The sequence below is a fragment of the Podarcis pityusensis genome, assembly GCF_964106645.2.
Source record: "Podarcis pityusensis genome assembly, chromosome: 8".
NCBI classification, from domain to species: Eukaryota; Metazoa; Chordata; class Lepidosauria; order Squamata; family Lacertidae; genus Podarcis; species Podarcis pityusensis.
In genome coordinates, this window is record NC_138033.1 from 17,543,908 (window position 1) to 17,559,719 (window position 15,812).

At 48.7% G+C, this 15,812-nt stretch overlaps 1 protein-coding gene and 1 long non-coding RNA gene across 2 annotated transcripts in view; one reads left to right on the plus strand and one right to left on the minus strand.

Moving 5' to 3' along the window:
• HPN (hepsin) overlaps positions 1 to 14,727 on the plus strand; it is a 28,748-nt gene extending 14,021 nt beyond the window's left edge. Inside the window, exons 7-13 of the mRNA XM_081019055.1 lie at positions 1,464 to 1,504; positions 3,872 to 4,037; positions 5,433 to 5,623; positions 6,728 to 6,823; positions 7,833 to 7,975; positions 9,718 to 9,882; positions 11,561 to 14,727. Coding sequence (XP_080875181.1) covers positions 1,464 to 1,504; positions 3,872 to 4,037; positions 5,433 to 5,623; positions 6,728 to 6,823; positions 7,833 to 7,975; positions 9,718 to 9,882; positions 11,561 to 11,599 — 841 coding nt within the window. The 3' untranslated portion in view covers positions 11,600 to 14,727. The remainder of the gene's footprint in view (positions 1 to 1,463; positions 1,505 to 3,871; positions 4,038 to 5,432; positions 5,624 to 6,727; positions 6,824 to 7,832; positions 7,976 to 9,717; positions 9,883 to 11,560) is intronic.
• On the minus strand, positions 12,785 to 15,376 carry LOC308484557. Its single transcript, XR_013989978.1, has 2 exons — positions 13,716 to 15,376; positions 12,785 to 13,627 (listed from the first exon to the last, which is right to left on the minus strand). It is a non-coding gene; the product is annotated as an uncharacterized lncRNA (long non-coding RNA).
• Positions 15,377 to 15,812: the final 436 nt, after the last annotated feature.

Consider the following 15,812-nt stretch of genomic DNA (forward strand, 5'->3'; position numbering starts at 1 on the left):
ATTTTTGTGGGGCCATGCCCCGCTGTCAACCAGGTGACATCACCTTGATGGGTGGGTTTGATGGACGCAGGGGATTGCAGCAGAAATCAGGGTTGAAACCCTCCTGCTCCACCCATCAGCGGATGGGGAGTTCAATCCTGCTTGGTCACTGTCTCCCCTCACTCGCCAACTTTGACAGGTGGGCGGAACAACCCACATGCCAATCACCTGATGTTAGACAGGTCCACCTGTCAAAATTGACTCATGTTGGTGGGGCCCATAAATGTTCCCCACCCGCTGGTCTAAGGCGTTCGGCAGTCCCATATGGTGCATCTCACAGACTTAATCCCAACACTTGGTGACTGGATTATATTCTGCCCCCTTTTGCTGCTCTCAGCTGCTAAATACTTGCCCCATTCCCCTAACAATTGGTACTGGGACTGACCCAGGTGTGGGTGACATTGATGGCAGATCACTTAAAGCACATGGTTAAACTACAGTTCCCAGGATTCTTTAGGGGGAAGTCATGTACTTTAGATGTGTCTTGGATGAGCTGTAACTGTACTCGAGTGAGCACAGACATACTAGGAAAAGCACATCCATCACCAGAATGTTCACCCTTTCTCTGAAGCTTCATCACCATATGCGTATACCAATAAACTGAATGTTGGCTCAGTCTTATCCCATCCTCTGCTGTTTGGGCAGCCTGCCTGTCTCTTTGTCCATTTTAAAAAGCATCTCATGAATGCTCATGGGTGCATGCAATTCATCTGCTGCCTACAGCTGGCTTCTGCTGTATACTTGCAGAAGCATGAGTTATTGGGGTTTTGCTTAGAGTTTGACCCTGGAGAGGAATAGGTACCGTTGCAGTAAACCCAATAAGGGCTTAAAGCAGGCTTCCTCAACCTCAGCCCTCCAGTTGTTTTGAGACTACAATTCCCATCATCCCTGACCACTGGTCCTGCTAGCTAGGGATCATGTGAGTTGCAAGCCAAAAACATCTGCCTGGCTTAAAGTCACTGTAAATGTGTGACATTGACATGGCCAAGGTCATTTCGTTCATAATGATACTGGGGGCTGTGTGTAAGCTAGGCTTTTGAAAACAACACCTTCCCCACCCAGCTCTGCACTGGGAAAAGGCACTGTGTGAATTAAAATAAGTGAAAATATCCTTAATGTGCCTATTTTACATCATTCCCCTGCTAGCCACAGGGAACACAAGGGACTTTTAGGGCCACTATAAATCCTACTCAATGTGAATTCCAGCTTTCAAGTTAGCGAGAAACTGCACCATTGCCTCCAGGTTTGTCATAAGGCCTAGAATCTTGGAAATCAAATGCAGGTGGAGATGTTCAGGAACATGAACTCCCCACCTGGCAGAAAGCTCAACTTGCAAGGAACCTGGAATACACATGTTCCTGATGAAGGTTCGCTCTCCTTCCTTTCTGCAGCTGAGCCCTCTCCTCTTTCTCTTTCTCTCACAGCGAATGCTCGACAGGCCGATTCCTGGCAACGCTATGCCAAGGTATGGAAACCCCGAACCCTCCCAAGGGCACCGTCTTGATCCACCTGCCTGCGTACAGGTCTCTCTCTCTCTCTCTCTCTCTCTCTCTCTCTGCCTGCTATCTTGAAGTTCCTCTAACTCTTTCCCAAGTCTCCTTCTGTTGTTCAAATGCCATTAACAGCTTTTCATTTTCTTCTTCTGACCTGCTCACACCTAAACACCCCTTGGGACAGTGGAGGCTGGTCTGTTAGGGCAAATACAGTACGCACCGCCAGCCTCAGCAAGCCCCCACCTGCCTGCCTTCTTATTTCCAACCAAACCGGGAAGTCCAGAAGGTGGCCCTGACTGCCAGCGGCCAACATCCTCCTCCTCAGTCTCATTGCTGCCCTTGTAGAAATCATCAGGGAGGACAGGGGCAAAACCACAACTGACATTGGCTCTCTGGCTCCACCTACAGTTGGACTCCCTGCCTTCCACCCTACCAGCCCCAACAAGCACCAGCCATCACTGCCTTTTTAGTTTACTGGCCTTGGTGCTAATGCGAATGTGATCTCATGAAAGCAGACAGAAACTTGCATCAGAATGAGGAAAGAAAGGCAAGGTCAGCTCTAGCTTTGAGGAAGCCATCTGCAGCGTGTCCTCTGGTGGGCTCTTCTGTTGCCAGCAGGTTTACCCATTAGGAGTGGGTCAATGCCTGGCAGCAGCCATTTAAATTTCCCACAATGCCCCTGACGGCTCTGATGACCTTGTGTGAAATGGAAATCATGAGTGCCAGTCAATCGGTGTGTGCGTGAAATTAAAGGGAGCTCAGGGCAGGTGGTGACACTCAGCCCAGCCAGGAACCCCAGTAACTGCCCCCCAAAAGCTGTGTGGTGAAGCTGGGACTGGATAAAGGTTCTAGAAATCTACGGACTCATTAGTTGCCAGTAAATGTTAGAAACCTACATTGCCTCTTATCGAGGAATGGCTAAGGAAATACTATGTGAAGCTTAGGGATGGCAGTCAACACCCTGAGATGGCGGAGAAAACATGGCCTCTGTTTATTGGTCCACCCAATAAACTTGGCCATTTGGCATTTCGTTTTTAAGCTTGCTTGCCTTTTGTGTGGTAACTCTGCCAAGCAGTGCTACAGTTCCCAATGTTCCCTGAGAAGAGGGCTTGATGGTTAAACTATTCTGGGAGCTGTAGTTCTCTGAGGGGGAATGCAGGTCTCCTAATTACTCTTCGGCACCCTCAACAAACGACAGGGCCTAGAATTCTCTGTGGGAAACCATGACTTAGGACAGGGCGTGCCGTGGGGCTCAACTGCCCTACAGCTGGGGGGGAGGCAGCGGGCGGACAGTGCGGAGCCTGCGGGCGCCTGAGATGTGTGGCTTGGGCATGCTGTAGGCCCCGCAGTGAGTGCTGCCTGCCATTTTGCCACCTCCCTCAGGGTGACACCCGGGGTGGACTGCACCCCCGCACTCCCCTTCCTATGCCCCTGTGTGGCCCATGGCACTCTCTTCATGCAGTAGAATGAGGTGGCAGGATTCTGAGGCAGGGGTTTGCATTGTACTATTTCAGGCAGCAGGAGGTGGGTACCGCTTAAGAATGTTCCCTGAAATAAAAGCTTGAGATGGCAAGTTGGAAACAAAAACACAGGCCTATCCCACCAGGGAGAAAACTTCTAACCCAGCTGCTCCCGGTTGTACTAGTTTTCTGCTTGTGGGGATGTTGTGGTTTTTTATGTGCTTAGCATTAAAAAAATGTTTCCTCCCCAAAAAACCCCCACAACACTTGATGTGGTACAGGCCATTTCCAGATTACTCTGGTTTCTGCCACTGATATGTTGGCGTGTACCGAGGTAAGGGCAGGGAGGAGCTTGGTCCAAACAGGGTCTGCTCCCTTCACATCGGCACATGTGGAGATGGCTGAAACACTTGAATAATAAGGAAACGTCTCATTTGTGGGCAGCAGAGGCTGTGACTGGGGCAGGTCTGTGAATTATTTTGATGGCATGCAAGAGTTGTGTGAACCTTCCCTCTAGCATACAGGAGGTAGTGATGACCACCAACTAGGATTACGTTAAGAGAGGATTAGATGAACTTGGGGATGTTTACAAGGCTTTCATTAGCTACTAGGCCATTGGAATCAAAGTTGGTGTGCGTGTTCATGACAGTATTCTGTAGGTCAGGTATGAAACTCAGCTCAAAGCCATAGATCTGATTTTGTTCTTTACTCTGCAGCAATTGTGGAAATGGGATAGACTCTTTAAAAAAAATGTATCTCAAATCCTAGAGGGTAGCCGGGAAATGGCCCCCAGTTTTAAGTGACACTACCTGATCACCTGAGGTGTTTCTAGACAGATCCTGCCCCTCGAAGAACTCATTCCTGTTGTGTTCTTTGCAGATTGTGGACGTAGAAAGTTGTCCGTGGACCGCATTGTGGGAGGCCAGGACGCCAGCTTGGGCAAATGGCCATGGCAAGTCAGCCTGCGCTATGATGGGACGCACCTTTGCGGTGGCTCCATCATCTCCAATGAGTGGGTTATCACGGCTGCACACTGCTTCCCAGAGTAAGTCCCTGCCATATCTGTGTTTGCTATTGTGATGGCTCCCAGCTTGGTAAAGTTGCTCCTCTCAGGACTTGCCCTGATGTTTTAGGGTGTTTACTAGGATGTGTGAACACATCTGAAGGTAGCCCTGTTCAGGGAAGTTTCTAATGGTTGATGTCTTACTGTGTTCTTAATATTTTGTTGGGAGCTGCCCAAAGTGCTTGGGGCAACCCAGTCAAATGGGTGATATATTATTAATATTAATATTAATAACAACAGAAAACATGAAAAATTGAACTGAATGGCCTCAATTGGCTTCAGTTTTAATTTGTTCCAAAACAGACGTGATTAGAAATGAACGAATCATGGAATTGAAGAGTAGGAAGGGACTCCAAGAGTCATCTAGTCCAACCCCCTGCAATGCAGGAATCTCAACTAGATCATACATGACAGATGGCCATCCAACATTTGCTTAAAAACTTCCAATGACCAAGAGGCCACCACCTTCATAGGGAGTCCATTCCATGGCTGAACAGCTCTTATTGTCAGAAATTTCTTCCTGGTGTTTAGTCAGAATCTACTTTCTTGTAACTTGAATCCATTGGTTCAGGTCCTAGCCTCCAGAGCAGGACAAAACAAGTTTGCTGCATCTACCATGTGGCAGCACTTGAGATATTTGAAGATGGCTTTCATATCACTTCTCAGTTTCCTCTTTACCAGGCTAAACATACCCAACTCCCTCAACCGTTCCTCATAAGGCTTGGTTTCCAGACCCTTGATCATCTTGGTTGCCCTTCTCTGCACCTGTTCCAGCTTGCCGCTATCCTTAAATTGTGGCACCCAGAAACTGGATACAGTCTTCCAGATGTGGTCTGAGCAAGGTGGAAGAGAGTGAAACTATTATTCCCCTTGATTGGGATACCAGAATAGCATTGCCTTTTTTTTTTTGCTCCTGCTGCTGCACCACACCGTTGATTCATGTTAAGCTTGTGATCTGCTAAGACCCCTAGATCCTTTTCACATGTACTATTGTCAATCCAGGTGTACAAATGTGTTTGTTCTGTTGGAGGTTTTCCCATCGGCATCTGGTTGGCCTCTGTGAGAACAGGATGCTGGACTAGATGGGCAACTGGCCTGATCCAGCAACCTCTTCTCATGCATACCCACCCACAGGCCACCATCAACCCTGGCAATGTTGTATAGCTGTCCTCCTCCAGTCTCTTTCTGTGTCTTAGGCTGATAGCTCAGTTGGTAGAGCATGAGACTCTTAATCTCAGGGCCATGGGTTCGAGGCCCCACGTTGGGCAAAATATTCCAGCATTGCAGGGGATTGGCCTAGATGGCCCTTGCATTTCCTTCCACCTCTATGATTAATTTCAATTTTGATTTCAACAAGTCTCCCCCATCTCTCTGCAGGAGGAATCGAGCACCAAGCAGGTGGCGGGTGTTTGTGGGAGCCATTTCCCAGCGCTCTGCTAAGGGGCTGCAGGTGGGTGTGACAAGCGTCGTGTACCATGGTGGCTACCACCCCTTCCTGGATCCCAACAGCGAGGAGAACAGCAACGACATCGCCCTGATGCACTTGGCAACGCCCCTTTCCTTTAACGGTGAGAATGTGGTGTCAGGAAGGTGGTTTGGGGAAAGAGTTATTAAGAGCCTGTGGGGCAGGGGTGGGGAATCTGTGAGCCCTGGTTGTTGGACTCCTCCTCCCCCTGGGCCTCCCCAAAATCCACCCAGGGAGGAGGGGAGAGGGAAGTTGGGCAGGAAGAAATGTGCTGATGGAGCGATCATAATAGCGCAGTGTTGAGATCCATCCATACGATTCCCAAGCCACGCCGGTTATGAGGTTGCTAGCATGATTATATAGCATGTCACCTGCCTTGTAACCTTATGATGAAGGGTAAGGGAGAAATCCGAGGAAGGAAGGAATGTACGCTTGCATGTCCTATGGGGCTGCGATGTACCGCAATGCAGAACTTGCCTTTCAAAGTAAGGTGAAGGTTGTGCCCAAGCTTCAACTTGGGGCAACCACAGCAGAAAAAAGTTAACTCTGCATTCAAAGCCAGTATTGGGGTTCAACATCTAATGGGTGATGGGCCTGGGCACCTGCACACTGGCAGTGCCAAGCAGCCAGGTGAGTTTTTTGGCTTTCAGGAGAGTGGATGGGTGACAGTATGAGCAACCACAGCTGTCAGAAGAGGCAACAGCCACCTTCACCTGCTCTCTCTCTCTCTCTCTCTCTCTCTCTCTCTCTCTCTTCTGCAGTACAGTGGTACCTCAGGTTAAGAACTTAATTCGTTCCAGAGGTCAGTTCTTAACCTGAAACTGTTCTTAACCTGAAGCACCACTTTAACTAATGGGGCCTCCTGCCGCCACCGTGCTGCCGGAGCACAATTTCTGTTCTCATCTTGAAGCAAAGTTCTTAACCCGAGGTACTATTTCTGGGTTAGCGGAGTCCGTAACCTGAAGTGTATGTAACCCGAGGTACCACAGTATGTCTGTTTGTGGGAGACTGATTGTGCCTTCCCCAAACTCCCTTTCCCCCTCTGGAAAAAAAAAAGGAGTCAGCCCAGTGCATATATTCATGTTTCTGAGTATGTGTGCGCACAAGAGAGAAAAGGAAAACCCATGGATGCGAGCAACCCAGAAGCTAGGAGGCAGGATGGAAAGATTCATTTGCCTCTGGATGATACTTTTCTTTCTCCCCACAGAATATATCCAGCCAATCTGCCTGCCAGCTTTGGGCCAGCCTTTGGTGGACGGCAAGATCTGTATCGTTACTGGCTGGGGCAACACCCAGTACTATGGTAAGTACCTCTTGCCACTGCTAAGATGGCAGCAACTCTTGCAAGCTGTGTTGTGTATCCTTCCCGCTTCTTATGCAAGTACAGAAATGGCTGTGGGCTGCATCATTCACCTGATAACCTCAGAATTCTGTCGGTTCATTTTTTTTTAAAAGCTGCAAGGCTTCAAGGCAGGTTTAATTGATGTGGGCCATTCCTTAAAAAAAACAACAACCCAGAAGCCAAAGGGAGAACTGATGTAAGGGCCAATAAAAGCAGAATACAAAGCAAGTAGATGTGGGCTTGCTTGCTTCCCCCCAGTGTCTTTTAGGTTGCGGAACTTAGCCTGCCATGATACAGAATCCCTGTAATTTTGACTATTTCCCCTGCTTATATGCAGACGACATACAGCTCTGGTTACAGGCAGGTGAGATGAAAAGTGGTGTTCCAGTTGCAGCCTCTTGCATCACTCTGAGCTGCCCATTTTGGCAGCCGTTGCTGCTTCTACTGGGAGTTAATCCCATAGTGTTAACAATGCCCTGTATTCCAGTACAGAAACTGTTCTTAACCTGAGGTACCACTTTAGCTAATGGGGCTTCCTGCTGCCGCCACGCCGCCACCACATGATTTCTGTTCTCATCCTGAAGCAAAGTTCTTAACCTGAGGTACTATTTCTGGGTTAGCAGAGTCTGTAACCTGAAGCGTCTGTAACCTGAGGCACCACTGTATTGTGAGGAAGAGAGATAAACTTCTCTCTGCCTACGTTCTCCACATTGACCCCTTTGCTCGTTGCACTTCCTTGTGGAAGCAAGCGTCGCTCTGTGGTGGAGCACACTCTCCGTGTGCAGAAGGCCCTGGGTTCAAACCCTGGCATCTCCAAGGATCAAGGGAGCAGGCAACAGGAAAGACCTCTGCCAGAGGCACCAGAGACCTGCTGCCAGCCAGAGCTGACTGCACTGGGTCAATGGACAAATAAGTCTGACCTGTTTACTAAGCCTGCTTTCCTATGGCACTCGGTTCTTCCACTTTGTAGGGCAACAGTCTGACGTGCTGCAAGAAGCCAGCGTGCCCATCATCAGCACCAGTGTCTGCAACAGCCCCGACTACTATGGCAGCCAGATCAGGCCCAGGATGTTCTGTGCTGGCTTTGCTGCCGGCGGAACAGATGCCTGCCAGGTAGGTTGTGCTTGGCAGTGGGCAAGGGCAGGGCTGGGGAGGCAAGGGAATATAAGTTATTGAAGGTGGGCAAGGTGTGGTGGACTGCATTTAGAAAGAGAGAGCAAGGTGTGTGTGTTTGGCAGAGGTGGAGAACATTTGGTCATCCAGATTTGGCTGGTCTGCATCATTCATCATCCTTGACCATAAGCCATTCTGGCTGGAGCTGACGGGAATCCTGGGGGGTTGGGGTGGCACAGATTCTCTCATCTTTAGTGTTTAGTAGACTATTTGCTGAACAACAAAGCAGAGCAGGATGCATGGTGAATTTGTTCAGACACAAAGTGACCCAGGCAAAAAATATCATGGGGCTTGGGCCAACAACTCACATTTCTTCCCCATAAGGTTTAATCCCTTAAATAATTTTGGATGCTTTTTCTAATGTGTGTGTTTTATGAGCAAGAGGTAAAGGACAACCAGTGTTGGTCCTGCCAGTTGGCTTCTCTGCCCACTAGAATGGAGGGCAAAGGGCTTTTAAACCCCTTCTTCTTCCTGTGAAGAGCAACAGAGGCTCAGTCAGAATTTCTCCCCTCGTGTGCCCTAGCTGTTGAACTTTGGCCTGCAGGGGACAAAATGTTTACTATGGGAATGTTTTTCTTCTGTTTGAAAAAAAACAAAAACCATAATGGCGGCCATGAGGGTTTCAGATTAGGATCATGGGGTTGTGACAGCGCATTAAAATTAGAGATTAGGTTTAAAAAATGTAGCACATGTACAAGTTGATCAGACCTGCACACATAGGAAGCAGGAGATTATTATGATAGTCTAAATAACTTTATTGGTTACAAATGCCTGATTGGAGCTGGAATGAGGCATATAACATCCCTGGGGAACATGAATGATGGGGGAAAGGGGCTTACTCTTTCCCTGTGCCATTTCCCTGCTGAAACTTGTCCCTCCAGAACTTAATTCTTGCCCTCAAAGGCACCACTGCAGTTCCAACCCACAGCTGTGGGCTTTGATTGGCCTGTGTTTCTGCTTCAGCACCCTGGCCTTACCTGGCCCACATTTTTAGTTAGAGTGCTATACTATAATTATAATAAGAATAAGATTAAGAATAATAAATTATTTATATCCCACCCATCTGGCTGGGTTTCCCCAGCCACCCTGGGTGGCTCTCAACAGAATAATAATAATAATAATAATAATAATAATAATAATAATAATAAGATAAAACATCAAACATTAAAAACTTCCCTAAACAGGGCTGCCTTCAGATGTCTTCTAAAAGTCAGACAGTAGTTTATTTCCTTGACATCTGATGGGAGGGTGTTCCATAGGGAGGGTACCACTACCGAGAGGGCTTCCCTATAACCTCACTTCTCGCAGTGAGGGAACTGCGAGAAGCCCCTCGGAGCTGGACCTCAGTGTCCGGGCTGGATGATGGAGATGGAGGTGGAGATGCTCCTTCAGGTATACTGAGCCGAGGCCATTTTGGGCTTTAAAGGTCAACACCAACTCTTTTGACTTGTGCTTGGAAATGTACTGGGAGCCAATGTAGGTCTTTCAGGACCGGTGTTACATGGTCTTGGCAGCCACTCCCAGTCACCAGTCTTGCCGCTGCATTCTGGATTAGTTGCAGTTTCCGGGTCACCTTCAAAGGTAGCCCCACGTAGAGCGCGTTGCAGTAGTCTAAGCGGGAGATAACCAGAGCCTGGTAGAATGAGGAAGGGTTGTAACTCCTGGTTTCTTCTGCCTGGCAGGGTGACAGCGGTGGCCCCTTTGTGTGTGAGGATGGCATCTCTCGGACTTCCCGCTGGAGGCTCTGTGGCATTGTGAGCTGGGGCACCGGCTGCGCCCTGGCCAATAAACCAGGGGTCTACACAAAGGTCAATGACTTTCAAGGGTGGATCTATCGTGCCATGAAGGTAAAGGGCACCTGGGGCAGTTGGGTGAATCAGTTGCAGGAAAAGCAACAGGGAGAGACTTGTGGCACCCTAAAAGTTAATTCAGCGGTTGGCAGCCTTTTGGGGCTGGTGCTTGTGCAATGGGAACGGAGGCAATTGGCTGACAGGCAGTGACTCCAAGCCTCCTTTCTGCAGGGATCAGTTGCACTAGTGAGTGGGAAGTCAGGTCATGCAGCCAGTTCAGCAAGATTGAAGGTGATGACTTTCGCTATGCCCAGCCTTAGGCAGGTGTCAGCTGTGATTTGGTGTTTCTGATAGGTATCTTGGCAGCTTAGCCGATCCCAGAAGGCTGATCTCAATCAGCTGACTGCCTCCCTTGCCATTGCACAATTGGGGATGCGCTTTAAGGCTCCTGGTTGTGCCTGGGAAGACCTGTCTACCTGCCAAACAACCAACATCATCACCATCGTATATTTATATGCCACCTATTTGTCTGGGTTGCCCGCGCCACTCTGAGCAGAATTGAACAAATTATGAAACCATGGTAAAACATCAAACATTATAAACTTCCCTATACAGGGCTGCCTTCAGATATTTTCTAAAAGTCAGGTAATTGTTTATTTCTGATGGGAAGGCGTTCCACAGGGTGCCTGGTTCCCTGTAACTTCAGGGAAGAGCCAATGTGGTATAGTGGTTAAGAGCGGTAGACTTGTAATCTGGTGAACCGGGTTCACGTCTCTGCTCCTCCACATGCAGCTGCTGGGTGACCTGGTCTAGTCGCACTTCTCTGAAGTCTCTCAGCCCCACTCACCTCTCAGAGTGTTTGTTGTGGGGGAGGAAGGGAAAGGAGAATGTTAGCTGCTTTGAGACTCCTTCGGGTAGCGATAAAGCAGGATATCAAATCCAAACTCTTTTTCTTGCAATGCGGGAACTGCTAGAAGGCCCTTGGAGGTGGTTGTCAGTGTCTGGGCTGAACGATGGGGGTGGAGATGCTCCTTCAGGTATACAGTGGTGCCCCGCAAGATGAATGCCTCGCAAGACGGAAAACCCGCTAGACGAAAGGGTTTTCCGTTTTTGAGTTGCTTTGCAGGACGAATTTCCCTATGGGCTTGCTTCGCAAGACAAAAATGTCTTGCGAGTCTTGAGATTTTTTTTCGCTTTCTCCCCCCTTTATCTAAGCCGCTAAGCCGCTAAGCCTTTAATAGCCGCTAAACCGCTAATAGCGCTAATCTGCTAAGCCGCTAATAGGGTTGCTTCGCAAGACGAAAAAACCGCTAGACGAAGACACTCGCGGAACGGATTAATTTCGTCTTGCGAGGCACCACTGTACAGGGCTGAAACCATTTAGGGCTTTAAAGGTCAGCACCAACACTTTGAACTGTGCTTGGAAATGTACTGGGATGTCACATAAAATGTCAAGCGTAGGGCAGGTTGGTGTGGTTTGAGGGGAAATGGCCTTGTGGTCCAAACTGAGACCCACACTGGGCCTGATTAGACCGGTTGGGGGTTCCAAACCCCTGTGTTACAATGCCCACTGGTTAACTGGTGTCCAATGTAAAAGATCTCAAGTGAGCACATAACCAGTGCATTGCTGTAGAAGGGCAAGGGAACACCTCTCCTGTCCTCCCAGCACATCTGTCTGTCTGAAGGCCCCAGAAAGATGCACAGCCTGCCTCTCCTTTTGTTTCCCCTCCTACAGACTCACTCCCATGCCAGTGGAATGGTGATCCAGGACTGAAGCCCCGGAAGAACGATGCTGAGCCGCCTCCACCTCGCCAACCTCCCCCCCCTTCCAGTGTGAGACTGCTGCTTTAAAGAAAACGGGGGTGGGGGGGCAGAAATGACATTTTACAGAGAACAAACATTGTCCCATCCGACTGTGTGCTCTGGCATAGCCTTGTGGAATAGGGCAGGGGAGCCCTTCTACACTGTGCAGTCACAGCTCCTCGCTGGCCCTTTAAACATCTGCCAATATGATGCCTTTGCTTTGCCAGCCTATCAAAGGGGTGCTTCTGGTTCTTTAATGGCCCATCTAGGAGTGAGGGTCGGCCTTGCTTCCCAGGACACCTGCGACTGGCTAATCTGTGGTTGCTTTGGTGTGGCTCATTACCCAGATCACACGAACGTGAGACCCTATCACTTTAAAGTATTGAATTCTGGCAGGTCAAGAATTTCAAAAGCAAAGGCCCAATCCTTGGAAGTTTTTCCCAGTTGTGAACAAGGGCAGAAGCTGCATTTAAACCCCACAGCAACTTCTCACACTACCCCAGGTTACACTCAGGATGGATGAAACCATCATGATTTCTGACTTGAAACTGGGGTGGCCTGATTGTCCTGATTTCCCAGTTCCGCCCCAGCAGCAGATCCTGCCTCCCCGCCCCTTGCAACATGGCGGCCAGCTATGAGCTTGGCAGCGCGGCTTGATGATGTCATTTCCAGGATGCCGCTGGAAGCTGAGACACACACACAGAGACAGAGAGGCGGAGCATGGGCTTAAAAGGGCTGTGGTGCAGATTGGAGCCAGCAGCGGTGGGGGAGAGTCTTGAGCTGCTAGCAGGGTGGGGAAGAGGTCAGTGGGAAAAGGAATGGAGGGCTTGGTGTCCGGGGCTAGGGTCCCGCCCAGTAATTTGCGAGGTGGCAGCAGTGCCTCTGAGCATGTACAGAATGCACACATGCATAGTTCTACCCCTCCTCCCACTCTCCCCCCAGCCAGAAACGCCTTGCATTCCTCAGATGAAAATGCCCTGATTTCCATCTGAGGAATATCGGAGGGAATGCCCCAAGCCTTGTTCTGTGGATCTTTGGCTCTCAGGTGATTTTGTCAGGTGATTTCTCTAGGTCATTGGTCTCCAAATGGTAGGTTGCACCCTAAGATGAGATTGGTTGTGCAAGTGATACCACCACCATTTTCGTATATTTTAAAAAAAAATTGTTCAGGGGTTTTAAAGACCAAATGTCGTAAGACAGACTTGGAGAGCATATGTGTTGTGTTATACCATGAATAACAGAACTTACCACAGGGGGCTCAGATCTAGAAGGGGAAACAGTTGAACTGACGACAGGAAGTCTTGAGGGGGAGATACTCCCTTACTGCAGTTTGCTAAGGGCAAATTTGGAACACAATAGAAGCAGACCCATGCAGAGGGGGTAGGGCGTTGGGTTCCCTTGCCCTGGGTCTCAGAGGGCTAAGCCAGCCAGTGCCACCCCCTCCCCCTGCCAGGGACCGGCTGCTGTTTTGTTTGAGTTGATGACTCAAGACTTCCGCCCCAGGCCTCAGACATGGGCCTGAGTAAGAGAGTTTACTTCCACTTACCTGAAGTTTGCAAGCATTTTTAGGGAAACTGACAGGACCAATAGAAAGCAGGCCCACGTTTTATATGAGGGCAAAATATCAATATCTGACCCAAAGAGCCTCATTTGGAGTCCAGGGAGGATATTACTGAGGGCTGGATACCCTCCGCCAGTCTCCCGTTTCCCTTCTGGATGGGAAGATGTCAGGAAGGATTGACCAGCTGTTCTGTGCATTTTCCATCTGTCCTTTTAACAAGATTGAGTACATTTTGGGGAGGGCTTTATTAGGGTACTTTTAGCCCTCCAGTACAGACTTAAGAGTTATGTTTGTATATTCCGTTGAGGATCTGTTGCTGCCCCCACTCTAGCATTGTCCACAGGTGAAAATAGCCACCAATAATGTTGAATCTGACGGTTTTCCTCCATCACACGCACATTGTAGACTTGGAAAAAAAAGCCTAGCACAGATACTAATCTTCTGGTATTAATCTGTTATTGTCTACATACAGAATGGGTGTACTCTATCTCTGCATCCCCACGATAAAAAAATCTGTTGTATGCACTGGGAAATTAAGAACCAGAAACTGCTTCAGTTTCGTATTAGAAGTTCCATTAAGGATTATTTTGGGTCTGCACACAAGTGATATACTGGCCTTCCCAAACCTGATAACCTCCATAAGCTTTGGACTACATTTCCCACCATGCCTGAGCCCAATGCCCCTGGTGGCTGATGGGAGTTGTAGTCTAGTCCAATGCATCTGCAGAGCACCAGCTTGAGGAAGGCTGTTGGAATCAAAGGGTAACTTCTCACTTTCTTGACATTCCGATGAATGAACAAGCACCCAGCTGCCCAAAAGCAACTCTACATCTTTAGCATAGCCATGCACACACTCACACTTATTGATTTGGTGGTAATTTGTAAGTTACTGGCTGGGCTGATCAGATACATTTGATGCCGTGACCAAAAAAGAAGAAGCTGAAATAAAAACATGCGGTTCGCCTATCATAGAATCGTAGCAATGCAGAGTTGGAAGGGACCCCGAGTGTCACCTAATTCAATTCCCTGCAATGCAGGAATCCTGCTCACTGCCATCTCTGGGTAGGCTTGAACCACCAACCTTCTGGTTGACAGCCAGATGCACTAACCCATTGTGCCACTGGAGCATATGAATAAGCCCTGCTGGCTCAGGTCAAGGGCCAATCTCATCCAGCCTTTCTCTCTCTAATGGTGGCCACACAGCTGCCTGTGGGAAGCCCATGTGCAAGGCTTGAGGGCAATGGTGCTCTCTACACTTGTGGTTCTCAGTAGCTGTTATTCAGAGGCATGCTGCTGTCCAGCATTGGAGGAGCACAGCCATTGTGGCCTTATCCTCCACAGAGTTGCCTACATACAGTAATAACCCATCTGGGGCCAGGAAGTATTCCAGAACAGTCCTCTATTATGTCTTCTGATACTGTAAATAGATAACTATGTTGGGTCCCCTCTGTCCTTTGGGACCATGGATCAGTTCACTTAGCTTGTATATATTTGTGTAATTATGACAATTACAGTAAATAAAACCTGTTTTGATTATAGATGGCTCTTGGATTATCTAGCAGACATTTTAGGATCCCCCTCCAAGGCCTAAACAAGGAGCCTCCTGACTTGCACATCAGTATTGTGTCCCTTGTTTTTGGGAGTGCAGAATGAGGGCCACAGTCCCCTCCCCCCAGCAAAATACACCATTTTGAATACCTGCAAAATTCAATGTTGCTCTAGTATCCTGCAAGGAAGGATGGGCAGCAAGTGTTAATTCACAGTAGTGGGAGGGAAGCTTTTGCAGTGGTACCTCAGGATAAAAACTTAATTCATTCTGGAGGTTTGTTCTTAACCTGAAACTGCTCTTAACCTGAGGCACCACTTTAGCTAATGGGCCTCCCGCTGCTGCTGTGGCACGATTTCTGTTCTTATCCTGAAGCAAAGTTCTTAACCTGAGGTACTATTTCTGTGTTAGCGGAGTCTGTAACTTGAAGCGTCTGTAACCCGAGGTACCACTGTATAGAGGGAGAAAATTCCCCATTCTGCACCAGAAAACAAATCACAACTGAACACCATTGCATGGGATCAGGGCCCTAGCTAGGAGGTGGTGAGGTGGGCCCCTGCCAGGGGCGCACATGAGGGGGAGGGCGCAAAATCGGCTTAAAAATATGTCCATAAATATGTCTATAAATAAAAATATTGGTTATTGCCTCATAAGAAAAGGTTTTAAATAGAGGGTGAATTGAATGAGTGGGGGGTGGGTGGGTTGGAGGAGAGGCAGAAAGAAGAGCTAATTTGTCCATGGATAAGCGGCGCAATCTGAACGGTTCTGCCAGGGTTGCAAGATCACCTAGCTATGGCTCTGCATGGGATTTGTTTGCCGATGGCAGGAGCTGGGCGGATAGATAATGGAGAAAGGTTTTGTGAGGCCCACAGCTAGCTGAGAAGATGTACAGGCTAACACCAGGCCCCTGCCCCCTTGTAAAAGCAGCTGTCTTTAAAAGACTGCTTTGGGAGGTACTTTCCTTAAGGACTAGGCCCCACCAGGGCTATAGATCACCTGCTTTTCACTGGTGCTGGAGAAGGGAGGGTTAAAAGGCCAGCCTGCCTGCCTGGGATGGCACAAAAGGGATGGACTGGG